The sequence below is a fragment of the Panthera tigris genome, chromosome E1 (genome assembly GCF_018350195.1).
Source record: "Panthera tigris isolate Pti1 chromosome E1, P.tigris_Pti1_mat1.1, whole genome shotgun sequence".
NCBI classification, from domain to species: domain Eukaryota; kingdom Metazoa; phylum Chordata; class Mammalia; order Carnivora; family Felidae; genus Panthera; species Panthera tigris.
This window is the reverse complement of record NC_056673.1, coordinates 36988585-37015849: the sequence shown is the minus strand read 5'-3', so window position 1 is coordinate 37015849 and position 27265 is coordinate 36988585. Positions and strand designations below refer to the sequence as shown.

The window sequence follows — 27265 nt, the reverse complement described above, 5'->3', positions numbered from 1 at the left end:
AGCTGAGCTGACCAAAATAGCCTGCAGAAGGACTGTTTGTGCAGAGTGAAATTCCTCCAGGGGAAATACCATAGCGGATGGCCAAGAAGGCCATGGTAGGAACCCATGAGGCCAAAAAAGAAAAAAAAAAAAAAAAAAAAAAAAAGGCCAGGTACTGCCAAGTCCTGGCTATGGAGTTTGACCCAAGTTCTCTCCAGAGGGAAAAGAGCTTCCTAAAGCTTATTGTGGTATTTCTTAGGTCCCCTTCTCTCTCATTCCCTGTGTCTCAAGAGTAATGTTCTCAAGTGAAAGACCAGTGGAGCGGCCCCCAGTCTGATGGCCAGGGCTTCAGGGTCCTGTCTGAGGCCTCCTCCTGTTACCGGTGCTTCCTGAGCCAGGCCATTGGAAAGACCCCTAGGACAGACACCACTCATTGCCCTGTGATAGGGGAAGGGGCCTGTGGGACCTTTACACGGGCATACAGCACGGGCTCTTGCCCCCGACTTGGGGGTTGGGAGGGAAGAGGTCAGGAAAGATCTTCCCTGCTTAAGTGAATTATAAACCGAGCTCTAAGGACTGGAGTTAGCCAGACAAATGCCAGAAAGAGCAAGCTTAGGCTCCAAGTGAGAGAGGGCGTGTCGTAGTTCCAGAAATGGAAAACACTGAAGTGCCTGTGGGGAGAGTCTGAAGAGCAAGAGATAAAGGAGAGGTAGAGGGGGAGGGGCAGAGTGTTTTTGGCTTTTATAAGCTTATCCTAAGATCATCTGAAGCTATTGAAAGGTATAATGGGGGGGGGGGTTGGCGGCTGGATGGGATTTGCATTTTAAAGATTCTTCTGACACTGATAGTGGAGGCTGGATTAGAGGGGGCCAGGCCAGAGGCTGGGGAGCCATTTTGAAGACTCTGGGCAGTATTCCAGGCCGAGCAGAAGGTGGTTAGTGCCAGGGTCGGGGCAAAGGGGATGGAGAGTGGTGAGTGGATTGGAGAGAGGTTTATATTTAGGAGATAGACTCATGAGGGCTTGATGAGTCATAGGCAAAGAGGATGATGTTCAGGTTTCCTTGTGATTGGAAATACCAGACAGAAGTTGGTTGCCCCAGAGACTACTATTATTCATCGAGCCCACAGGCACTGAAGGGCCCCTGTGTTGTGTGTAGCAGTGCAGTGAAAACCAGCCCGCCCTCCCCCCCAACCCTTCTGCGAATATCAAGCCTGTGATTATTTAATGGGTGGCGAGTGTTACCAGAGGGGTTAACCTCATCTCAGGGGTCTGAGTAAATGACAGCTGGGTACATAGTGGGCTCTCAATAAATTTTTCTGGGGAAAAACCAGGCTGAGACGTGAAGGGTGAGTAGGTGTTAGCTAGTAAAGAGAGAAGAAAGAGCCCTGAGCAAGGAAAGGTCAGTGGCAGAGATGAAAGCTTCAAGGATCTGGAAGAGGGCCTGTGGAGGCCGGGGATGAGAACGCTGGGGAGAGGATGGGCAGAGTTGGCAGCTCGGTGTGGGAAGTCCTGTGGCCCACCCAAGTGGAAGGCTCACAGAGGGCCGGATGTACCCGCCTGCCCCTCAGGAGAGCTGGGCCACATGCAGATCCAGGAGGGGGCAGTCTGTGGACAGTACCTGGAGCCCTGTGAGTGGGCATGGTCACCTGTGGAACAGGTATTGGGTGAGAAGGATGGGTGTTGAGGAACAGAACCCGAAAGGGGAAGAGGAGGCTGGAGAGATAGGAGAAGATCCATGGGAATTTTGAGGCGTTGGGAATAGTCAGGGTCAAGAACTGCTGACGAGGGTCTGTTGGATCTAGCAGGGAGGAGGTCTTGGGTGACCCAAGCAGGAGCAGGGAGAGCAGAGAGCCAGGGTCAAAGTGCTGATGCTGCTGCTCAGGGAAATAAGCAAGTGAGAAAGGAGGGAAACAGTAAAGTGCCGGCAGCTTTTCCACCAGGCCTGTACAGAACGAGCCCGGAGACTCAGGGGCTGCTTCTCAGCTGGTGTTCGAACTAGACTGGCTTCCAGTCTGGGGAAAGGAAAGTCAGGGGTGGTGCCATCAGGCCCTAGACCCCACCCCGCCCCACCCCCCAACCCTCCAGTCTGGAAGCCTCCCTTGATGCCCTTGGCATTCCTTGGAGCCTGAGAGAGCTACTGTTGCTTGTGTAATAAATCACTGTAAAACTTCAGCCAAGGGACTGTTGGGGAAGTTCTAGCTAACCTGAATTAATGAAAAGTCTGAATGGCACAACTCTGAAAGGAATGCAGCTTTTTCTTTCAAGAACACTTAGGAAATCCCACTCACCAGTGCTGCTAAGTGTAGGTTTCAGTGACCGGATCTAAACTGCTGTTAAAAGCACGCAGTACAATTGAAATGGTCGAAGTGGCATAAAACAATTACGTGGTTTTGCGCAAGAGTCCCTTTGCAGTCTTCATACACTATTTAGCCTCCCTTTGAATAGTATGAAGACAAAGTTAAGCACAATTTATGTCCAAATTACACATTTTAAATATAAGGTTCCAAATTAATGAGGTTCTAAAGTACCTTTGATCATCGTCTTGCAGTTACACATCTATGCTTACTTCTGAACCACTTTTCATTTCCAAACACCCAACTGGAAATGCTTCTCTTTTCCCTTTCATGGTTAATCCCAGGATATAGTTCTCCAGTGGTAGGGAGATCAGTCTCTGTTTTGGTTGCCCAAGCCTGCAGCCGAGGGGCCACAAAGCTCTGAGTGACACTAGGAGAGATACTTACAAACACTGGTTTGAAATCTAGAGGGTTATTTCAAGAGCCAACTGGGGAGGAAAATGAAACCAAGCCCAAATGGTACAAGGTCGTCGCGCACCAGCAGGCTGCTTCGGTAAATGCTGCTGTAACTTCCTAACTGAAGAATCGCTCTGAGCCCAACCTGGTCTCCAAACAGTTTGAGTCCAGGGTAACAACAACTGTAGAGGGAGAAAGGGAGATGAGTAAGAAGCTCGAGGCCTTTTTTCAAGTTGTTTGCACTCTGTCCCATCCTAGTGTCCTTCTATTTCAGAGCAGAGGATGTCTGCGGGAGTCAGTCACCAATTTTAGCTAAGTGAACCTGAGCCCAGGGGAGCCTCCTGGGAGAGCCCCTGCCTTCCCTTCCCATCCTTGGCTGCAAGTAACTCATTTTGTGTTTTTAATCGCAACATGGCCTGAGAATTGAAAAAGTCTTATAAAAGTTCGTTTAGTCCAGCTTCCCACCCCATCTAGACATCCCATCTCTGACAGAGACACACATCCTGCCTCTGTCTAAACGATTCCAGAAAAGGCAATGGATTCTATCTTTTGAAAGTTTTCCCTTCTGTTAATCCAAAATCTGCCCTCTTTTTTTTTTTTTTTTTTTTAAGTAAACTCTGCCTGCAATGTGGGGCTCAAACTTATGACCCCGAGATCAAGAGTTACATGCTCAACTGACTGAGCCAGCCAGGCATCCCCAAAATCTGCCTTCTTGAAGTTACCACCCTAAAGTCTTGAACCACCTATGGGATAAGCCCCCTGGTGGATATAAGTCAGTCTGGCATCCTGGTCATACCATTGCTCCTGTCCTCTGACCAAGCTCCAATTGAAAATGCCCCTTTCAAAATGTCCCTCAGAATGAAAGCTGACACTCCAGATGTGGCCCAGTTGTGCAGAATGCACTGGGACGATTAACTTATTCTTCTGTGATTGAACTTTTGGAAATTCAGTCCAAGATTGCAGTAGCTTTTTTGGCAACCACATCTAGATTCTATTGCCTCCCGTTTAGCTTTGAGAAGAACCCACTGGGGCTTTTTCACAGGAGAGCCACTGTTAAGCTCCGTCTTCCTGTCCTGCATGCATGTGATTTTTTTTTTTTTTTTTAACCCAAGGGCAAGATGTACTCAACTACAAAGTTTAAACCACTGTTTATTTATTACCCACTGTGTGCTCGCTGCTCTCCGTAGTAATTATTGATGCCTCCTAGAATCCCAGGAGGTGCTGTGCCCTTTGTCTTACGGCGCAGTGAGGCTGAGAGGGACGCCCCCGCCACCCCACAGGTGACAGCACAGACCCAGCTCTCATTTAGGTCTGGATGGAGCCTCATGCTCTAAAAGCACTGCACATACTAGTTTTTAAAGATCTCTGAACCCTAATACTGACACCCATTGTATTTATAACCCTCAGTTTTGTGGCATCTGCGAGTTGAACTTGCCTGCTTGGTCTTTGCATGGTTTTCCAAACTTCAGTGGTGAATCGACTACTGTAAAGCCACGTTTTCCAGCCTCTAGGGCGCAGAACCAATTTAGTGAGTCATAGCCAGCATTTAAAAAAAATGAAATAGAGTAGAAAAATACCCAAGCACATCACACAGAGTAACGTAGATTTTGTTTCAGGAAACTCAGTGCCTGAGCATAGGACAGGGAGGCGTGTGGGTGCGCGCATACTCAGTCTTTACGTAAATTGTTTTTATAACTGTGGTTCGTGGTCAGAATGCTTTGAACATCACTGCTCTAAAGGAAAAATGTTTTTGAGTCAACTTAGATTGTCTTCATTAGAATGCTGCAGCCTTACTTAATTGTGCACAGAAATCTGTTTATCAACTCATTGATCTAGCTCCTATAAAATTAATTAACTACAAAAAAGCCAGTAAGAATCACATCAGCAACTTCCTTCTGGGAGGATGACACTTGATGGAACCCGTATCGCGGCTGTCAGCAGCAGCGTGCCACAGCCTCGACACCTCAGGCTCCCTGAGCTGCAGACGCCTACCCTGCAGCGTCTAGTGCAACACAGCCCTCCCACGCTTCTTAAGAGCCGTCATCCCTCACTTTGCACAAACGTGAATTAAATGTGCAGAATTAAGTTGTCTTAATTAGCCCACGCAGTTAGAGCGGCGCCACTTGGCACTGGTACTGCTGTGAAAACACACACACAGGCCCCGAAACAGGCAAAGCCCGGTAAAGCAGCAGTCACCCAGTGATCTCTATAGCATGCGTTCATTTTTAAAAGACCATCACAGTGAAAACACCGGAATAAAACATTCTGGTAGAAAAAGCACGGGTCTCCCAGGAGAAGCTGCCGACCCTTGCCCTGGGGCCCACCCCTGAGTTTGAGACACCCTGGTGGACCTTGCAGCAAACTCCCCAGGGTGTGTGGATCTCAGCCCTTTTAGGTAGAGGCACATTCAGCTTAGCCCCCAACCCAGACTATCCTGCCTGTGTTTTTGTTTTTGTTTTTGTTTTTTTCCTTCTCGTTTATAAGGATATTACGAAAATTTCAGTCAGATCCCTTGTTGAACTAAAACACACAGCATAACACCCTTCTCTTGGTGTATCCATGCAAAACCCCAGGAAACAAGCATGACTCATTTTTTTTGCAACCCTGTGCTTATTCCTTACGATCACTGCTTCCTTACTGCAGTAATTGTAGCGTGCGGTCATCTGTTCTAGCATTTTGCCGAGGATCAGTGTCTGTATTATTGCAGGATCTCCTAATACGATTTTGCCTAGAGCTGCCCTCTGGCTTCTCATATACTTTGCGAGTGTGCCTGTAAAGTCTTACTCTGGAGTGCAGTTTGTGTGGCCCTAGGGCCTGGAAACCATTGAAGGCATCGGTCTTGCTGGCCCATCGTCTGTTCTGGGCTTAGTTCCTTCCCCTTGACTTTTTCTTTCCCTTCCCCCTACCTTTCCCGTGGAAGAATGACTCTCCGCCAGAGGCCAGCCTAGACGGAATGGTTTGAGTAGTTGCCCTCTCTCCATGACTTCAGTCCTCTTCCCAGAAGATCAGGGGGCTCGCTGCCTTCTCCAGTCTCCAGACTAATAACCTGGTTTCTGTACTTCCTGAAAGCTACTTTCCAGAGGTTCAAGGTACAAGTCTCACTGCCCAGTGCCCTTCTCCTTAGTGACTTATGAACTACAAGATGGCATAGATTCTTTGCCCCAATTCTCATGATTTCCACTTTACTTATATTTCTCTTAGATCGGATTTAAGTTCAGAGTATTGATTCCCTTTGTTACTTCCTCAGCGTTCTTTAGTTTTCTTTATTTAAAATTTAAAAAAGCACAATAGAGTATATTCATTGTGGGAAAATGAGAAAATCCAGGAAAACAAGGAGAATAATTCTGAGTCAAATGAAATTCTACCACCAAGGGATAATGGCCTTTAACATTTCAGCATTTTTAAAGACTTTTCCTGCTGTACTCCTATTTAGAAATATAACACATTTAACAAAAATAGAGTTTACTCTGTTTTCATTCTTTTTGTTATATTCAGTCATTAGTTCTAGTCTTGGCGACACCTTTGGGGCCATACCTACTATCCTATATAAATTTGCTTAAAGCAGTTCCCCATGTGCTGAAGATCCATACCTGGGCCGTTGTGCCTTTGTAATAAAGGCTGAGAATAAAGCACCTAAGGTTTCCTCATGGAGCAGGTGTGTCCTTGTAGAGATCCTGGCTGAGGGATGCTTCTCTCCCAGGCTGGCTTGGCACCTAGCTTTAGCAAGAGCGAGCAAGAAGCTTGGGTTAGAACTAGGGAGTTAGCTGCGGGGGAGGCGGGAGGGCGCCTCCAAATAGGGATTCCGATCTAGCTAGGGAGAGTCAGCAGTACCCTGTAGAGAGAGCTCCATTAGGTGACTGAAGCTGCCCTTGGTATAGTCTTGTATCATCACGTTCTCCCAGGCTTTATGATGGCTGGAGACAGGACCAGCTGTCCTCACAGCCCCAGATGGCCAAGTTGGAGGAGAGGAAAGAAGGTCATCTGCTAACGGGCACCTGGGTGGCTCAGTCGTTTAAGCATCCAGTTTCAGCTCAGGTCATGATATCATGGTCAGTGATTTTGAGCCCCGCGTCAGGCTCTGCGCTGACAGCCCAGAGCCTGGAGCCAGCTTCAGATTGTGTGTCTCCCTCTCTCTGCTCCTTCCCCACTCACACTCTTTCTCTGTCTCTCAAAAATTAATAAAGTTTTTTTTTTTTTTTTTAAAGAAAGGTATAGGGTTGCTAATCTTGAGTGGGGAGATGTGAGGAAAGGTTAACATCTCTTGGAGAAGCAGCAGCAAAGAGGCGAAAAGAGTGTCTGAGCCAGTGGGCTTGGGTTCTGTTCCGGCATCTTGTGCATTGTTCTGTCTCTTTCCTTCCAGCAGGTCCACAGACCAGCATGGCTGCCACTGCCGCTGTCAGTCCCAGTGACTACCTGCAGCCCGCCGCCTCCACCACCCAGGTGAGTGGGCAGTGGCTTCTGAGGGTTGGGGCTGCATCGGCCTGGAAGCACTCCCGGAAGCCGACATTAAACCACAGCCAAAAGCTCTGTACTGGCTAGGATACGAGACCCGGGAAGGTTCGGTTATCCGCTTTCTCTGAACTAAGAAGCCAGGGCTGCTTACCTAAGATGACACAGTTGAGCCGAGGGAAAAGCAGGGTTAAACTCAAGGTCCCTTCCACCAGACCCCCTGACCATAAAAGGGAAACAGAGGCTGTGTCCCTACACAGAGGCTCTGTCCCTGTAGCCTCAAAAGAGCAGCCCTCCCCACTTTACCAGAGTGTTTATTCTTCCTGTTGGCCCTCCCTTCCTCTTTCCCTGCCTCCCTTCCTCAGCCCTTCCTCAGCTGAGGAATCAGGGTCCCCTTCACCCCTGTGATGGGCCCATGGACTTCTGTCTAAGAGCTGAGGATGGCTCCGTGAGCCTTAAGAAACAAGGGTAGTGGGAAGTAAGGGTGTTAGTTTACCCTGCCATGGGGGCTTCTGGAGAGTTCCTTCCTGAGGAAGGCATTGCCCATTCTTTCTCCCTGAGAGAAAGCAGAGCCAGCAGGGAGGGGGAGGATGCTGGCACCCTGCCTACCACAGCGGTGGCGAAGAGCCTGCCAAGGGCCACGAAGGGCAGAGGGTGGCTGGGCAGTGGGTTCACACCTCACTTTCTCTCCGCCTGTTCTCTCGCAGGATTCCCAGCCATCTCCTCTAGCCCTGCTTGCTGCAACATGTAGCAAAATTGGCCCTCCAGCTGTTGAAGCTGCGGTGACGCCTCCTGCTCCCCCCCAGCCCACGCCACGGAAACTCGTCCCCATCAAACCTGCCCCTCTCCCCCTCAGTCCTGGCAAGAATAGCTTTGGAATCTTGTCCTCCAAAGGAAACATCCTTCAGATTCAGGGGTCACAACTGAGTGCATCCTATCCTGGGGGGCAGCTGGTGTTCGCCATCCAGAACCCCACTGTGATCAACAAAGGGACCCGGTCAAATGCCAATATCCAATACCAGGCGGTCCCTCAGATCCAGGCGAGCAATTCCCAGACCATCCAGGTACAGCCCAGTCTCACCAACCAGATCCAGATCATCCCCGGCACCAGCCAAGCCATCATCACCCCCTCACCGTCCAGTCACAAGCCTGTCCCCATCAAGCCAGCCCCCGTCCAGAAGTCAAGTACGACTACCACTCCTGTGCAGAGCAGCGCCAATGTGGTGAAGCTGACAGGTGGGGGCGGCAATGTGACGCTCACGCTGCCCGTCAACAACCTCGTGAACACCAGTGACTCCGGGGCCACCGCTCAGCTCCTCACGGAGAGCCCCCCCACACCACTGTCTAAGACTAACAAGAAAGCCCGGAAGAAGAGTCTGCCTGCCTCCCAGCCCCCCGTGGCTGTGGCTGAGCAGGTGGAGACGGTGCTGATCGAGACCACTGCGGACAACATCATCCAGGCAGGAAACAACCTGCTCATTGTTCAGAGCCCTGGTGGGGGCCAGCCAGCCGTGGTCCAGCAGGTCCAGGTGGTGCCCCCCAAGGCCGAGCAGCAGCAGGTGGTGCAGATCCCCCAGCAGGCCCTGCGGGTGGTGCAGGCGGCATCTGCCACCCTCCCCACCGTCCCCCAGAAGCCCTCCCAGAACTTTCAGATCCAGGCGGCTGAGCCGACGCCTACTCAGGTACCGCACTCACCCTCTGCACCTGCCTCCCTCTCCTTCGCACTGAATGGCTGACGCTCCGTTCCCCCTGGGCTTGCTCTGGAAGATGGTGCTGATGCATTTCCCACTTTGACCTGAGTGCTAGGATTCAGCATCGTCTGGGGTGGGCAGGAAGTGGCCATTTGGGCCGGCAAATGGGCTCTCTTCGGTTCATAGGGCTACATACAGCTCATCCTTAGAAATAAGCCGAGATGTCCCTATATACCTATATCGTGGTCCAGTTTTTCTTTCAGGGAGTCTTTCGGAGGATGGGTAGGGGGCAGATATATACTTTTTAATAGTAAAGTTCGTTTTTTTTTTTTTATTATGGAACTACATACTCAGAACGGTACAAAAATGAAACGAATTTCAGTCAGAACCATAGAATTTGATGTAAAGCAAGAAAATTCTGGTCATTGTTAATGACAAGAAAAAAAACAGGGAGACACAGGCCAGCTCGATGGCAGGAACTCTTAGGCTAGATTCATCTGTGATGCTAAGAACTTCAAGAATGTTCTTATTGGGGGCTTTTATTAAGGTGTTGTATTACTCTGGAATCTCTTTGGCTCTGTGTGAGTTGGTTTTATTCTCTGTGTATGCCTACTAAGTGCCAGAGATGGTGCCTGTGCTGCAGATGGAGAACCTGGAACTCAGGGAAGTTAGGAAGTATCCGGTAGCTCATGGGGCATAGGTGACAAGAGCCAAGATTCAGCTTGAAGTTCTGACTTCAAACCCCACGCTCTTTTCTGCTTTTCACTTGGACTTGCTGGGTCTCAGTGGCAGGTGCTACAATTAAAATTGAGGACAAGGATTTTTTTTAGTACAAGAAAACAGCTCCTGCCGTCGAGGAATTTATCATGCAGTTGTCTAGAGAGAGAGAACCAAGGCATCACGGTCAGTGAGAGTAGGGAGTTGTGTCCTCTTCCTGGGTGGAAAAGGAGTGCCCTTGAGTTTGACCTGTGGACATGGGAGTCACCAGGAGGAAATCTGAGGTCTGCCTTAGAGTGCCTCCTCCCTTCTGGCACATTCTGTATTGTCAAGTGATTTTCTTTAAACTGTTTAATTTACGTATTATAATATCTATGAGGTTTCATCATCAGATCTGCTGTACAGAGGAACTGAGGTGATACCCGCTCAGGTGCACACATCTTGGCAGTACCTCCCCTCCGTTCCCTGAGGTCCCAGATCTTGAGGTTGATGGAGGCAGGGCTTAAACCTAGGTGTTCCTAAGGACATAATCATGCAAATGTGCGTAGATTTAGCTACAACATTATTTTATATTTTATTATTTTTAAAATATTTTTTAAAGTTTTAATTAAAAAAAAATTTTTTAACGTTTATTTATTTTTGAGAGACAGAGAATGAGCAAGGGAGGAACAGAGAGAGAGGGAGACACAGAATCCAAAGCAGGCTCCAGGCTCTGAGCTGTCAGCACAGAGACCGACACGGGGCTCGAACTCACAAACCATGAGATCATCACCTGAACCGAAGTCAGACGCTTAACAGACTGAGCCACCCAGGCGCCCCAGTTTTAATTTATTTTTAAAAGAGCGAGAGAGCATGAGTGGGGAAGGGGTAGAGAGAGAGAGGGGGACAGAGGATCTGAAGCGGGCTCTGCTTTGCCAGCAGAGAGCCCAATGTGCGGCTCAGACTCACAAACCGTGAGATCGTGACCGGAGCCGAAATTGGATGCTTAACTGACTGAGCCACCCGCGTGTCCCTACAACATTATTTTAAAGATAAAATAGTTTTCCAGTATCCTCAGGTGCTGTATATTATACCACTAATTCTCTGTTAACTGTAGATGTAGGCAGTTTCCAGTCTTCTAGCTAAATAAATTCCTAAAAGTGGGGCAAAGGATATGGACATTTTTTTAAAAAGGCATTATATTCTGATTCATACATGGGCAGTTCACGGTCAAATCTGGCCCACCCATCTGCTTTCATAAATAAAGTTTAATTAGAAAGCAGACATGTCCATTTGTGCTGCATTTGCACTACAAGGCAGAGACCTCATCATGACCTACAGAGTTTAAAATATTTAGTATCTGCCCTTTACAGAAAAAGTTTGCTGACCCTTGCTCTAGATTATGAACAAAAACTGTTCTAGTAACAGAAACTTCAGATACACGGAAAATAGCAATTAATGTGCAAAAGGGGCACATATGAGAAAATTGGGGATGAGAACTGTGTATTCATTAAGAGATGCTGTAAGGTTTGTTTCTTTGCTTTTAACTGAGAAACACAGTCTCAGATAACCCAGGAATTTAAAAATAGCACTAATCAAAATCCCAGCAGGACTTTTTTAACAAATAACTTTTTGCCCCTGAATCATTTGAGTTGCCACCACAATCCCTGTCACTTCCAAATGTTTTATAGAAAGGGTCTCATTATTACATGCAAGGACATTCTACATAACGACAGTACAACCATCACACCTAGGAAATTAGCAAAGAAACATGCTAGCATCTAGTTTAGAGACCTCACTCAGGTCTCAGCACTTGTCCCGATAATTCCGTTATGGCAAAAGAGTCTTCCCACGTAGTTGGGAACTACATGCATGTAGTTGTCATGTCTCCTTAGCCTCCTCCGGTCTGGAACAGTTCTCCGTCTTAACTTGATGTTCGTGACCTTGATATTTTTTTTTAATGTTTATTTATTTTTGAGAGAGGGAGAGAGAGCGTGCATAAATGGGGGAGGAACAGAGAGAGAGGAGATGCAGAATCAGAAGTAGGCTCCAGGCTCCGAGCTGTCAGCACAGAGCCTGATGTGGGGCTCGAACTCACAAACCATGGGATCACGGCCTGAGCTGAAGTCAGCTGTTTAAATGACTGAGCTACCCAGGCGCCCCTAATTTTAATTTAAAAATATATATATTTTTTAATTTTGAGGGGGGAGGGGCAGAGAAAGAAGGAGACACAGAATCCAAAACGGGCTCCAGGCTCTGAGCTGTCAGCACAGAACCTGACACAGGGCTCGAACTCACAAACTGCGAGATCATGACCTGAGCCGAAGTCGGATGTTCAACGGACTGAACTACCCAGGTGCCACAACCTTGACACTTTTGAAGGCTACAGGCCAGTTATTTGTAGAATGTTCCTCAGTTTAGGTTTGCGTGATGTTTTCTCATGACCTCTGGGCTGTGCTTTTGTTTTTTTTTTTTTTGCAGAAATACAGAAGTGATGCTGTGTTCTCACCATATCCTAAAAAGGGTACATGATTTCAATTTGTCTCCCTACTGGTGACAATTAAAGTAGCAAATATGTTCACCAGATTTCTGCACCTTTTTTTCTTTGTAGTGAAGTAGTATTAAGAGGAAGATACTTTGAGATTATGTAAATATCCCATTCCTCATCAGACTTTTGCCCACTTGCTTTAGTATCTTTTATTAGAAGAGATTTTCTTAAAATTAATGTTTTATTTTAGAAGAGGTTATATTTCCAGAAACGTTGTAAAGGTAGTGCAGAGAGTGTCTGTTTACCTCTCACTTGAGTTTCCCCCAGTGTTAAACATCATACATTACCAGGTACGTTTGTCAAAACTAAGAAACCGACATTGTACAAGACTGTTACCTAACTCCAAACTTGACTTGGATGTCACCAGTCTTGCCATTTATGTCCGCCTTCTGTTCCAGGATCCAGTCCACATACCATGTTGCACTTAGCGGGCACATCTCCCTGGGCCCCTCAGGTGATAGCTTCTTGGTCGTTATTTTCCATGATCTTGACAGTCTTGAGGTGTATTGGTCAGGTATCCTACAGAATGCCCCCAGTGTGGGGTTATAGGTTTTTGGAAAGAATACTACAGAGGTGAGATGGCCCTCTAATCACATTATATGAGGAGTACATGATGTCCATATGCCATCCTGATGATGTCATGTCCCTGATGTTAACCTCTGTCGCTGGTTAAGGTCGCGTTTGCTAGGTCTCTTCATTGAAGTTACTACTTTTCCCATTCTCTGTTCTTTTTTGTTTTTAAGTTGATTTACTTATTTTGACAGAGACAGAGAGAGAGAGAGAGAGAGAGAGCATGTACGCACACAAGTGGGGGAGGGACAGAGAGAGAGAGAGAATCCCGAGCAGGCTCTGCACTGTCCATGCAGAGCCTGACATGGGGCTAGAACTCACGAACTGTGAGATCATGACCTGAACCAAGATCAAGAGATGGACACTTGGGGCACCTGGGTGGCTCAGCTGGTTAAGCCTCCGACTTCAGCTCAGGTCAGTTCTCACAGTTCATGAGTTCGAGCCCCACATCAGGCTCTGTGCTAACAGCTTGGAGCCTGCTTCAGATTCCGTGTTTCCCCCTCTCTCTCTTTCTCTCTCTCTGCCCCTTTCCTGCTCACGCTCTCTCTCTCTCAAAAATAAATACACATAAAAAAAGAGAGAGAGAGATAGACACTTAACCGACTGAGCCACCCAGGCGCCCCTCTCTGTTCTTTGGAAGGGAGTTGCTAAGTCCTAATATGGGAGTTGCCCATATTCATGGGCAAGAGTGGGGGTTAAGAATTAAGCTCTGTGGGGCACCTGGGTGGCTCAGTCGGTTAAGCGTCTGACTTCGGCTCAGGTCATGATCTCGCAGTCCGTGAGTTCGAGCCCCGCGTCGGGCTCTGTGCTGACAGCTCAGAGCCTGGAGCCTGCTTCAGATTCTGTGTCTCCCTCTCTCTCTGCCCCTCCCCCGTTCATGCTCTGTCTCTCTCTGTCCCGAAAATAAATAAAAAACGTTGAAAAAAAATTAAAAAAAAAAAAAAATAAACGTTAAAAAAAAAAATTAAAAAAAAAAAAAAGAATTAAGCTCTGCATCCTGGAAGAGAAAGTATCTACATAATATTATTGGGAATTCTTCTATAAAGATGACTTTTTCTTCTTTATTTACTTATTCAATCATTTATTTCTAGCAGTAGAGGGACTCATGTATATCTATGTTATACTTTGGGTTATAATCCAGGACTGTGTTATTTATTTTGTTACTCACATTGGTCCTACCCTCGGCCATTTGGAGCTCTTTCGGGTTGGCCTCTGTATCCCCTGACATACTCCCATCCTTTTCTCTTTTAAATCAGCTGTAAATATTCACATACTATGAAATGTACCCTTTTAAAGTGTACAACTCAGTAGGTTTTAGTATGTTCACAGAGTTGTGCAGCCATCCCCACTGTCTAGTTTTAGAACATTTTCATCACCCCCCACCAAAAGAAACCCTGTACCTTTAGTAGCCACTCCTCCTCTCCCCTTTCCCCCAACCCCGCTGGTGACCACTAATCCATTTTGTGTCTTTATGGAATCGCCTATTCTGGATATTTCATTAAATGGAACCTTACAATAGGTGAGCTTTTGCAGTCGACTTGTTTCACTTAGTAATAATGTTTTCAGGGTCCATCCCTGTTGTAGCAGGTTCTTCATTCCTTGTATTTTCCTAGCCCTGGCCCTGGGGTGGATCATTCTTCCCGGGAGTCCTGGTTCTGATTGGAAATTGTGTCATTCTCTTCTCCATCTGTTTATTTATGTCAATAGGGACTGTTAGGTCCCCATTTTATCCAGTGGGTTATAACCCATTAGTATTATTATTTTGATGTTCAGGTTTTCCCATATTTGGCCAATGGGAGACCCCTCAGGCTGGCTCCCGTGTCCTCTTCCCATGACACCACCATTCTTGTACTTTGGTACTTTCTGGTACAACAGGTGTTCCAAGGTCTTGCACTTTCCCTGCCCCCAAACCTAGAATCAGCTCTTTCTCCAAGGAGCCCTGGTTCCTTTTAGTGGAGCATGAGTTTTAGAAGCTGAGACCTGGGTGCTGGGTGAGCTCATTATCCCTGGAGTACTGCTGCTCCCAGCCTCTCTCAGTGGACACAGCCAAGAAGTATACATAAATATACATAAGTACGTACGTACACATATATGTAATACCTACATAGATAAAGATATGGACACGCACATACCTACATATATCATCACACATTTCTATCTCTGTTTCTCTACATTGAAACCCAAGAATTTCCACCAGTACCTCCAATTCCTGTCCAGTGCCACACACTTTATTCTAGATTCTCCCTTTCCATATTTGTAACCATCTTCTGTGACAGAACCCTCGCTTCCATTAGCCTTAATATACCCCTTTCTGGATCACTGCCCCCTGGATTTCAGCTCTCCCGTGTGGACAGGTGCCTGCTGGGGCTGCGACACCTGTGCCAGGCTGCTGTCATCACTGCCCCACAAATGCCCTCCTCGTCCCACTCAGGCTCTAACGTGCATATTTTTAAGGCTTTTGATAGACCTTCCCACATTTCCCTCCAGTAGGCCCAGACCACCTCACAACTCCTGCTCCTGACGTAAGAGTGCCCGTTTCCCTGCTGTCTCACCAACAGTGAGCATATTTTATTTTTCCGTCTTTACCAATCTGAGGTGGAGGACAACTGTTCCTCATCGATCGTGCCTCCTAAGAGCTATTTTCGTTTGGCGGTCATTCATGGTGCATCTTTTGTGAAGTTCCCATTTAGCTCCCTTCTAATTCTCTACTTCTGACGCTGGCGTTGTATCTTTCATGCTGAGGAAATTCAGTGTTTGGTTTCCAATCAGTTGTCAGCATTTGCCACCTTAGTGTGGGGATGCCATCGACAGTGTGTGAATGTAGGTCTGGGCCAGCTGGGGAAGACTTGGGTGGGTGAAGAGGCACCCCCACTTCTCACTTGGGTGCGGAGGGATAACACTGTTCAAAGTGCAGGGGCCCAGTCTCTGCTGGGGCACTGACCCTTTTTCTCCGGCCCTTCCCAGGTCTACATCCGTACGCCTTCCGGTGAGGTGCAGACGGTCCTCGTCCAGGACAGCCCCCCAACAACAGCTGCAGCCACCTCTACCACCACCTGTAGCAGCCCTGCGTCCCGTGCTCCCCATCTGAGTGGGACCAGCAAAAAGCACTCGGCCGCAATTCTCCGGAAAGAGCGCCCCCTGCCAAAGATCGCCCCCGCTGGGAGCATCATCAGCCTGAACGCAGCCCAGCTGGCAGCAGCGGCCCAGGCCATGCAGACCATCAACATCAACGGTGTCCAGGTCCAGGGCGTGCCTGTCACCATCACCAATACCGGAGGTGAGAGTGGGCCCTTGGGCCAGGGTGTGGGCAGCAGGCCTGCTCGCCTCACGAGCCCTGGGAGCCGTGGGCCAGCCCGGGGTTCCCAGGAACCACAGCGAAAATACCGCCCATCATTTGCCTGGTCCCTTCTAGCTTAAGAGCATGTCCACTTGGTCCTTACAGAAGTCCTAGGAGATAGTTTTTGTTTTTTGGGTTTTTTTGTTTTTTTAAACGTTTGTTATTGAGAAACAGAGACACAGCATGAGCAGGGGAGGGGCAGAGAGAGGAGGAGACACAGAGTCTGAAGCAGGCTCCAGGCTCTGAGCTGTCAGCACAGAGCCCGATGCGGGGCTTGAAGTCATGAACCGTGAGATCATGATCCAAGCCGAAGTCGGACGCTCAACCGACTGAGCCACCCAGGCGCCCCTAGGAGATAGTTTAAGACGCGTGTTGGCCCCACCTGACAGCTGAAGACCTTGAATATGATGGAGAAATAAGATGTACTCAGGAAAGCTCTCCAGCTAACATACACATGCAAATTAGCATGGTACAGACCAGAGAGGGATGTTCGAGGGAGGTTCCAGGTAAAGGGACTTGAAAGAAGGCTCCTAAGAGGAGACAGCCTTGAGTTGAGTTAACAGTTAGAAGGAAAGGAGGGAGCCTTTGGCAGTGGGAATGGCTTGCACTACACTTCAGCTGGGTGGTAATACTTGGCAGTATTTACAGCGCCATGGCCCTTGCACGTAATCAAAGGAACATGGGAGCTACCTAGCAGAATGGTTCCTGGTGCTTTAGCTAGGTGTTCTTAATTTTTTTGTTAAAGTTTTTTAGAAATTTATTTATTTTGAGAGAGAGAGTATGTGAGTAGGGGAGGGGCAGAGAGAGAGGGAGAGAATCCCAAGCAGGCTCCATGCTGTCCATGCAGAGCTTGACGTGGGGGCTCGAACTCAAATGGTGAGATCACGGCCTGAGCCAAAATCAATAGTCAGTGGCTTAACCATCTGAGCCACCCAGGCGCCCCCTCGTTGAGTGTTCTTCAGCTGGGTGAGGAGCACTTTTCAAGCCAGTGGGAGTTCTCTCATCCTTAAATGAATTTATGTCACTCTGGTTTAGAGGCATAGGATTGAATCCACTCAGAGAGACACCAGTGTTAGGTCAGTGACACTCCCCATGCTTTGAATGGCTTTATGCACGTTGCAGAGGACTTGATTTGTCCCGTTTCCACACTCTTATTAACAAAAATCCCTGGAGATGTCCCTGAGAGCAGAGTTGGTATCTCACAAGGGCCTGAGGTTGGAGGCGTTTCTGAAGAAACACTCCAGGACCACTCAAGACAGGACCCTTCCCCACTGAGGTCACGTGGGCAGAGTCTGACACCGAATTCTGCCTGCGTAGTGTAGTGTCCAGGACACTGCCTCGGAGGTCGACTGCCTGGGTTCAGACGCAGCTTCTACCAATTATTACCTATGACCTTGATATGCCGTTGAGCCTCAGCCTCAACCATAAAAGAGGGATAACAGTCTCTAACTCAGGGGGTTATGAGGGTTAGATTAGTTAACACCTTTAAAGTCTCTAACGTGGTCTCTGGCACCTGACAGCCTCCCAAAAGTGTGAGCCGCTCCGATGATCATCTGTGTCGAGTGCAGCAGGGAAGAGGGGCGCCAGGCTTCGTGACCCTGAACGCTGCCCCCCTCTCGTCCACAGGGCAGCAGCAGCTGACGGTGCAGAACGTCTCCGGGAACAACCTGACCATCAGCGGGCTGAGCCCCACGCAGATCCAGCTACAGATGGAGCAGGCGCTGGCCGGAGAGGCCCAGCCCGGGGAGAAGCGGCGCCGCATGGCCTGCACGTGTCCCAACTGCAAGGATGGGGACAAGAGGTGATTCGAGGGGGAGGGGCCACGCCCCCAGCCCGGCACGGACCCTGTTGCCCCGGCCCTTCTCCGGGACGCAGGTGGGAGGGGGGTGAGATAGCAGCTGCCTGCCACCCGTCCCCCTCACCTTTCCTGTGCCCTCCGACCTGACCTCTCGTCCTCTCTCCGACCCGTCCTGCCTCCCTCTTCTACCCCCTCCCTTTCTCGGCTTCCCACCCCTTCCGTCCCCACCCTCAACCCAACTCCCAGGTCTGGAGAGCAGGGCAAGAAGAAGCACGTGTGCCACATCCCCGACTGTGGCAAGACCTTCCGCAAGACGTCCTTGCTGCGGGCTCACGTGCGCCTGCACACCGGCGAGCGGCCCTTTGTCTGCAACTGGTTCTTCTGTGGAAAGAGGTTCACACGGAGCGACGAGCTCCAGCGGCACGCCCGCACCCACACAGGTCTGTCCCCTCCCCTGCGGCACGCTCCGGGCCGCACGGGGTGCTTCCGGCCTCTCCCTCAGCCCAGATTCCCGGCCGCGCTGAGTGAGAGCTACACTCTCACTTCTCGGGGGGTCCAGGCCTACCCAGGAAATTCTTTCAGGCCAGTCCTTTACTGTAGCGTTTCCCAGAGTGATGCCATTCACGTTACGCAGCCTCGATGACGTCTGCCGTAGCCGCACGGTTATTTATTTAACAAGCCCTGCTGTACCGTGCCAGCCACTGAACAGTGCGTGTTACCAATGGACTAACTTAATCCTTATAACGACTCTGTGGGGAGGGTTCTTTATTATGCCCACTTGACTGAGACATGGGGAGGTGGCCGGGTCACCAGGCCCTCTGGTTCCCAGGTCAAAATCTCTTTTTTTTTTTTTTAAGTTATTTATTTTGAGAGCATGAACAGGGGAGGGGCAGAGAGAGGGAGAGAGAAAATCCTAAGCTGTCAGCGCAGAGCCCAACATAGGGCTCCAGCTCACGACCCGTGACATCATGACCTGAACCGAGATAGTTGGACGCTTGACTGACTGAGCCCCCCAAGTCCACGGTCTAAATCACTGTCCCACACTGCCTCTGCTACTGTCACTTTCCAAATGATTTTCCTCAGATTGTTTCACTGTTTTTACTCCTTTACGTCTAGTCTAGTGCAATATTTTTGGCACCACAGGCTTGGTAATAGTTACCTATTTTAATGCACTGGCAAATAAATGCAAAACTATAAAGTAGAACAGTGTTCGTCCAGCTACCACCTAACACTGTCGCGGGCATCTCCAGTGGCCCGCGGCACATGCTTTGAGAACCACTGCCAGGGCGAGTGTCTCCAGTGAGCAGACCCCTGGCCTGGGACTAGGGATGGGGCACGCGACCCGAAGCTACAGCCCCTGGCCAGCCACCCTCCCGGGGGGAAGAGCAGTAAATATTCAGAATGGCAGCTGACAGGTCGGTGGGCAAGTGGGGTTTTTCGGCAAGTGGGTCAGTCACAGGGACAAAGATCAGAAGGAAGCAGGTGACAGCCCTACTTGGGAAGAGTCCTGGGTGCAGGTACAGGGACACAAGTACAGCATTTCAGGCAAGGGACAAGGGAGGGGAACAAAGTAGACTGGGAAGTGACATCATGTGGGGGGTGGAGAGAAATATGAGAAGTATGAGCTGCCAGAGGGTTTAGGTGAGTCGACCACAGGGAGCAAGCGTGTAAGCAGGAGGCGGGTAGGTTATGATGACAAGGCAACGCCAGCTTTACAGGGTGCCCCTCACACGTCACATGCACCCCCTCTTCCGGGCTGGGACAGCGTCCGCACGTAGGCTCTGAGTGACTCGCATCTCGTCTTCCCAGGGGACAAACGCTTCGAGTGTGCCCAGTGTCAGAAGCGCTTCATGAGGAGCGACCATCTCACCAAGCATTACAAGACCCACCTGGTCACGAAGAACTTGTAAGGCCAACTGAGGCGGGAGGCCCTGAAGATACAGTCCCCCGTCTGTGTCCTGCCTGGGCCCCTGGTGGAAAGGAGGCTCCGGGTGCCCTGGGCCACCCTCAGCCCCTCCCTTCTGTTCTGCGACCGGTCCCATAGGAAGGGGCTCCGTCGCCCAGTGCTCACCTCCTTCTGAAGCCCCTTGGCTCTGCCCTGGCCCTTCCCTCTCACCTCGAGCTCCGGCCTGCCCAGACTGTGGACAGTGGCCGTGCCCAATGAGACGTTCTAAACCAGGACGAATGGGAACCCTTATTTCCAAAGGAAAAACATGAATTTCACTCCGTCGAGGAGCAAAGTGAGCCCCCCCCCCCCCAACCCCGTCCTCTCCCCCCAACACTGCCGGAGTCGCATTGTGCCATGCCCCTCTCTCTCCCTTCCCCGGCCCCGCCAGCCACCCAGGACGCCCCAGGACCCTGTCCCCAGGGCACGGCCGGCATCCACCTCCCGGGAGGCTCACGGGGCTGCCTCACGCCACATGCCACATGCCCAGCCCTGCCACCGCCCTCCTCCAGCACATTCCAACTTTCTATTTAAAAAGTCGAGCTATCCACTGATGCCCTCTTTTTCTATGGAGAACGTTGCCTTATACTCTACTTCAGATGATGAACACTGTGTATTGTGTGTGCTTTAAAGTTTTATTTAATTGCTCCCTCCTTCCTGTCCTCGTTACTTGCCTCCCCCACGCCTGCTTCAGTTGAGGGTTTGGGGGGCCATGAGGAGCGTCGGGGTTTTTTCTCTCTCTAGCAGTTTTCTTTTCTAAAGGACACAGCATTTCAACTCAAATCTGGATTCAGATGAAAACACCTCCACCTCCTGATCCTCTGCCCTCAACCCGCCCTGACCGGCCCCAGCCCTACTTGTGTATAGTGTATATTGTATAATAGACAATTGTGTCTACTACATGTTTAAAAACATATTGCTTGTTATTTTTGAGGCTTTTAAATTAAACAAAAATCCAACTTTATTTTTAGTTGTAACTGCTTGAGGTATGTTTTATGAATTAAGTGACAGATTTGTTATCCTTTATTAACGATGTACTTTGTTGGTCAGCACTGGGCTGACAAAAATTTTTTCTTGCTAATAAATTTAGTTGCCTGAGGCAAAATCTGCAACTTGGCAGGTGCAGCTTCTTTGATCTTTTACCACAGAGAGCTGGAGGGGCGGCGGGGGGGCCTCCAGAGGAGGGAGTCCTGGCTTCTCACGGCAGTCCACGCTGGGACCCAGGCAGGACCTGCCCTCCCGGCCTGAGCAAATCCAGGCCGCAGCCTGAAAAGGACCGCGGCCACACGGACCTCCTAGCATTGGCATGCAGCCCAACAGCAGCCGGGTGGGACCTCGGGGCAGGGCCTAGTGTAGGTGTTCCCGCTTCCAGAAGCCAGCTTTGCGGGAATCAAAGCTGGCACGCTCTGCCTGCAGACTCGAGTCACAGCAATGCCTTCCTTATCAGCGGGCGAGTTCCTTCCACTCCCCAGTCTCAAGAGGAAGGCTTTGGCCTCAGAACCTGTTAGTTAGTAGGAACTGTTACTCTGGGGGAGAGAGCTTAGTCCCTTCCCAGAGGCTAAAGAGTCTGGAGAAAAGGCAATTTCTTAAGGGCCAAGATCCCTTTCCAGGGCTGGGACCCCAGCTTTACTGAAGAGAGGACCCTGGCCACACATTCCATTTTTCCTCTGGTCCCCGCCCCAGCACCCCAGAGAGAACAGCAGGTTGATTTTGGTTTTAACAAGTGCTGCAACTCTGAAATTCTGGTGGGGATCTTGGGGGAGCAGAGCTGTGAGAAGGACAGCAGGGCACATGTTTAAACCTAGCAGGGGCCAGAAGAGCATCCGGGCTGAAGGGAGAGGTGAGTCACATAGACAACAGTATGTGCTTTCCTTTCAACAACAACACCTCTTACGCTCAAAGGGACACAGCCAGGGATGCTGTTTTGCAGGAGTGGCAAGGCTCTTTTTTTTTTTTTTGAGCTATCCATTCCCTCACTCTGTTTCCTTTGTCACTGGTGGCCTGCATTTGCAAGCAGATAGCTTTTACTCAGAGCCAATCCACCCTCACGTCGGAAGAAATAACAAGGATATGATCTCAGACGGATCATGGGTTGTCTGCCCCTGACCACTGTACACAAACCCTTTGGGTGAAACCAGACCTGAATGTGCTCTGGCACAGAAGCCTCTCGACCAGCCCCCATCACTCCTGTATCTCATCGCTGCACTGGCAGGAGGAAGACGCGGGGTGGTTTCTCTCACTCACGTGTGGGTCACAAGGCTGGAAAAAAATGTCTGGCTGTGTTCTGAACTGGGATTGGTGGAGAGAAGGGGATTACTAATAAAGTGGCCACTTTCTGCCACACCCCCCCCCCCCCCCTTAGCTTTGCTCTTAGTCACAAAGAATTCTCCTTTCCTGGGAGTTGATTCCAAGCCATAGGCTTAATGCTTCATGCGCAGAAACTGACCCAACTCCCGGGCATCCTTTGGAAGTGAGGGTGCCAGCCCCCGGCGGGCAAAACTGCCTTTTGGCACTCAGGATTTCCCTTCTTCACGGAGATACTCAGGTTCCACAGTCAGGCCTGACTATCTCTGCTTCCTATGGGATGCCTGAGTCAGATGGGGAGTGGGAGAGTGCTCTCTGCCCAGTGTGGGTGATGGCATAAGGAAAGAACAGAAGGACCTGGTGGCGAGTTAGCCCTCATCTGCCTTAGTTTACTGGAGAGTTGCAGGGGGCAGGGTCTTTGGATGGCGTGATGTAGCCCAAGCTCACCCCAGGGCACCTGATAGGCCCTGGTGGAAAATCTGGGGGCAGGCCACCCCCAGCAGCTCAAGAGTGTGGGTCACGCTGCCCGAGTTCCCTCCTCTGCCCCCTTCCGTCCTCAATGTCGTTGGCATCAAGTCCCCCCCTCACTGCCCCCCTCCCTTCTGCTCAGTGATGCTCAATACTGGGGCTCTTTGATCCCAGGTACTAGGATTACAGGCCTGGAAGGAAAGGGGACTGGGTCCCTCCTTTCTGAGACCCTCCTTCCTAAAGGCAAATCCAGGCAAAATACCTTAAAAACAAACAAAGAAAACAAAAAACAAAAAACCCAACTAAGCCAGCAAATAGAGCTCAGGCTTTCTTCAAACCTCAGTCCATCTTTACAATCACCTTCTGAAGGCCCTTTGAGGCCCCCCGCTGGAGAATGACCGAGAGCCACCTGCAGCCTCTCAGGTCCCCGTACCCACTGGGGGCTCATGGCAGATGGAATGCGGCCGTGGTCTACACGGTGGTGGATTCCAGGAACCCTAATTCCGTGATTCACTGCCTTGGGAGACCTCTCGTGACCTGACCAAGGTCTTCGGGGTTGGGATGAAGTCACTAAAGGAAGTGCAGTCATGTCAGTACAAGTGGCAACTAGGTTTCCTAGTGAAGGAGCGGAGGAGGGAAAGGAGGAGGCGGGAAGCGAGCCTGGGAAAATGGACTCCAGAACAGGGACGGGCAAACCACAGCGGGCAGGGCAGAGGATCAGGGCTTGAGGAGGAGAGTCAAACACTTGTTCATCGCCATTCTGGGCGGGAGGAAATGAGAAGTGACCAAAGGTCAGGCCAAAAGCAAGAACCAACCAGGACTTCTCAAATGAAACTAAGAAGCCACCAGGTCATATTCCTTTGGGCCTGCCTGGGAACCCACCATCATGCCCCCTCCCTCTGCCTGTGGCCCACACTCCAATGACCAAGGGAGCCAGGGCTGATGCCCTAAGCCTAAGCCTTGGAAAGCTTAACATCCCTCCAGGCAACGAAAGCACTTGGCCCTGCTCCCACCAGGCGCAAAACCCCCCAATGTCCCCCCTCCCCCCCCCGCCATGCCTAGCACCCAGGTACAGAGAAGCTTCACAAAGGCAGTTTATGCACAAACATTACAGAAGAGCATTTCCTGGCTGCGACTGAGCAGGAGCCAGAGACAGTAAGGGATGTGGTCCCTCCCACGAAGGTGCTTCTGATGAGGCCTGGGGCTGCCCATGAATGGACGTGTTTGGGAAGTGACCCGTGAGCACACGCAAGGGTTGTGAGGGCTTAGCCACACAACCACAGGCAGGACACTAGGGTAAGGGACAGCCTCCTCTCCAACCCACTGCAAGCCTCTGACGACCCGGCTCCCATCTAGGCCCCCCAGTGACCACACTACTCAGGGCTCAGGTTATCTGCTGGCTGAGTACCAAGTACCCACCCTCCTGTGTGTCCTCAGTGCACCCCAAGGCTGGACCCAAGAGTGCCTGAGCTTAGGGCCCCCAGCGCACCCCATCTGGCCTGCCATCGGCCTCCTGGAAGGCTGGGTGCTACATTTTACCGCATCACGGCCACCTTCTTGGGCCTCCCACCTCCCGCCATCCTCCTTAATTCTCCCAGGCCCTCTTCCCTTCTCAGACATTCTCATCCTTCCCCATGGCCTCAGATGCCACCTCGGCGGCTCATGACGCCTAACCCAGTCTCATCAGCCTAGACCTCCCCCCTAAGCTCCAGACATGATTATCCAACCTGGCCAAACATCGGTGTCCCATATACCCTCACGCTCCATGGATCTGACTGGCTTCATTTCCCCCCCAAAACCTCCTCCTCCAACATGCCCCACTTCAATGAACAGCACCACCTATGTTTTCTAAAGTTATCATGGTGGGTGGATTCCCTCCCCTCCGGCGGCGCCCCAGACTCCGGCACCAGGCTCCCGGCTCCCAGCTTCTCCTTAGACAACACTGCCGAATCTCTCAACGTCTCCCTGTCACTGCCTCGCCCTCCCTTACCCACCACCCACTCGGTCACCAGAGTCAGATCCCCAAATACAATCACTGAGGTCCAAGTGAAATATATAATTCAACCAAACAGTTAGACTACAAGGTGACACAAGGACATAAACGCAAAAGCCCCGGAAGAAAACAGGCGAGGCACAGTCCCCAAACCCGTACCCAGCCCTTTGTTTCATATTGAGAAACCAGTGTGCCTCCTCCGTACAGTGAAATATTACAATACGTTCTCTTTTCATTTAAGACTCTCCCGAGGAAAGATTAATAATTTGACAAAGTTGGGGGAGGCAGGAGGGTGGCAAAGTGTTTAAGAAAAAGCAGTAACCATAAAAAATTCATTTCTCCCACGCAGACGAAACCCCTGCTGGGGTTTCGGCAATAGCAGCAAGGCCGGCCCCTCTCCAGTTTGCGCTGCAGGGCTGTTTTCTGATCCAGACACCAAATCCCACCAGGCAGAAAAGCACAACACAAGCCTGCTTGTTATTTTCAAGACAGAAGCGAAAATCTAAAAAGGCAACCAGTTGCAAACTTCCTGCCTAATCGCCAAGGATGGGAGAAGGCTGCTGGAATCTAGTACTTTTTCTCTCCATCTGGTCTTAAAAAACAGAAATTAGACACTCTGGTTCAACAAGAGCAAGAAGGATTTAAAAAAAAAAAAAGAATCGTTGTCTAAAAGCCTGACCCTTTCCACTGCCTGATCTTCAGCAGGTGCACGAGCCCTGCCTACTTGTCCAGCCTGTTCCTCACCATCTTGCTCTAGGAGAATCACACTGTTTGTTCCACATTTCCCTAACACTGTGCCTTTACCCACACCGTTCTCTCTTCCCGACATGCCCATTCCATTGTCTATCTGGCAAACACTCAGTAAGACAAATCAAATGTCTGCTCCCTTTACGAAGCCTTTCTGACTGACCCCTGGAGACCGCTTTCTCCTTTCTGCTCCCCTTTACCTCACAGAGATAACTGTTAAAGTACCTATAACTCATCAGCCTTTAGATCTGCTTCCCCCTATAAACTACAAACCCCCTGTGGGCAGGAAGCATGTCACTTTCTTCATCTCAGTATTCTCAGACCTAGCTCAGTGCCTGATCCAAAAGAGGTCTTTAACAAAATGTCTACTGAATGAATAAATATCTATACTGAGCTCTTGGCTCTTAAGCAAACCATTCAGATGATCCTAGTCTTGTCCCAGAGTCCCAGGTCCAGGGTAACATAGCCCAGGAGTGCTAAGAGTGGGGCCCCATGAACAAAACCATCTGAGTTGAAGGGTGCTAATGACCGCTTACACAAGTTCAAGTGCATGCACTTGGAAGGAGCGGAGACAGCAACATTCACAGGTGGGAAGACAACCTCAACAAGAAAGTAAGTCCAGTCAACTCCCTCAGTCATGTTGATGGAGGAAAACGATGTAGCAAAAATTTCCAACCAGCGGAGAATCCATAGATCAACATCATTAGGCTTTGAGACATGTATTATTTCATTGCAGTAAATTGGTCTTCTAGATTCCATTTGGCTCAAGCTACAACCATATAATAAAAGATGATAGGTATCTAATGTTGGGCTTTATGAAGCATCACACTTAGTAATGCAGACACCTGGGTAGGGCAGGAAGTTCCCCTTACCTGGCACAGTCCTGGGGTGCCCGCCTAGATGGCTCTGGCAGCTCCCCTTCCTGATGTTGGTGGAAACCAGGACTACTGAGAAGACTTGACCCAAGGCTGCCCCAGCCAGGTCAAAGCCGGAATGGGTACTGGTAGGTTTTTCCATTTCTCAGCCCTGTGTCCACAGCCTGGAAGTGGCTTTGCACAGTCACTTGCTCCCCTGTGCCCCCAGTTATGGCTGGCATTGACATAGGAACTAGATTCCAACTACCTAGGAAGGGCAAAATGTGAAGAAGGGAGAAACTTGGCTAAGAGGAGGGACGCCCAGGAGGGGTGGGGCTGTGGTAACCTTTCCATCTAGCAGAACACTGACTAGTGCGAACTCCACTGCATGAAAGGAGAAACCAAGAGCACCATGAAAGGAGAACCCAGGGTTCAGAGCTGGACAGGGAAGATGGCTCTGGTCTGGGATGGCTTGATCCCAAATGTCTCTCTTCCTGCCTTTCCATTCAGCAGTCTTCCTTCCCACCCCACAGCCTCTTCCTGACCCCACTGCATCTCCCCAGACTCCAGAGAACCCCACTCCCACCCCACCCCTGCCCCCCTCCCTGCCCCATAAATACAATCAGGCACAATACACAGTATCCATCCTGTGCGATCCACAACTCACTTCAACCTCTCCCACCCAATTTCTCCTCCTAACTAAATTGCCCCTCCTGTGTCTCCCTATCACCTGGCCTCAGAGTGTGGCCCCTAACTCCGTTTTCCATTTGTCCTTTCCCTGCCCCACCAGCTTCCCTCCAGGGACTACTTCCTGCACTAGGCTTGCCTCCAGGCACCTGCTAGGAGCCAGCCATTTAACACTGACCACTCCCTTTAAGCCCCCAGTGACTCATTCCCCGCTCCCAGCCTGGGCTGCTGCCGTCCCTATACCTTTAACAAACCTCCACGTGCATGTTAACGGCGGTGACAGCATTTCCTTGTGTCTCTGCTCCCGCCCCCGGAGGCGCCGCCCATTGGCTGCTGGGTTCTTCTGCTCTCGCTCTAATTGGCCTCGCTCCCGCAAAACTCCAACCAATGGTCTCTCCGCACCTGTCTCCCTCCTCCGACCCTGAGCGCCCATTGGCTCTGAGGACTT

At 50.2% G+C, this 27265-nt stretch overlaps 1 protein-coding gene and 1 long non-coding RNA gene across 7 annotated transcripts in view; one reads left to right on the top strand and one right to left on the bottom strand.

Moving 5' to 3' along the window:
- SP2 (Sp2 transcription factor) overlaps positions 1–20873 on the top strand; it is a 30801-nt gene extending 9928 nt beyond the window's left edge. For 3 of the 6 annotated variants that reach the window (XM_042965644.1, XM_007085737.3, XM_007085739.3), the window contains exons 2-7: positions 7091–7170; positions 7887–8861; positions 15649–15961; positions 17648–17822; positions 18066–18259; positions 19629–20873. In XM_042965644.1, the coding sequence (XP_042821578.1) occupies positions 7108–7170; positions 7887–8861; positions 15649–15961; positions 17648–17822; positions 18066–18259; positions 19629–19729 (1821 nt within the window). In that variant the 5' untranslated portion in view covers positions 7091–7107 and the 3' untranslated portion in view covers positions 19730–20873. The remainder of the gene's footprint in view (positions 1–7090; positions 7171–7886; positions 8862–15648; positions 15962–17647; positions 17823–18065; positions 18260–19628) is intronic. The other 3 variants (XM_042965643.1, XM_007085738.3, XM_042965642.1) reach the window with 1 other exon arrangement.
- Positions 20874–21321: 448 nt separating this feature from the next.
- On the bottom strand, positions 21322–27081 carry LOC122233462. Its single transcript, XR_006210987.1, has 3 exons — positions 26967–27081; positions 26149–26398; positions 21322–22023 (listed from the first exon to the last, which is right to left on the bottom strand). It is a non-coding gene; the product is annotated as an uncharacterized LOC122233462 (long non-coding RNA).
- Positions 27082–27265: the final 184 nt, after the last annotated feature.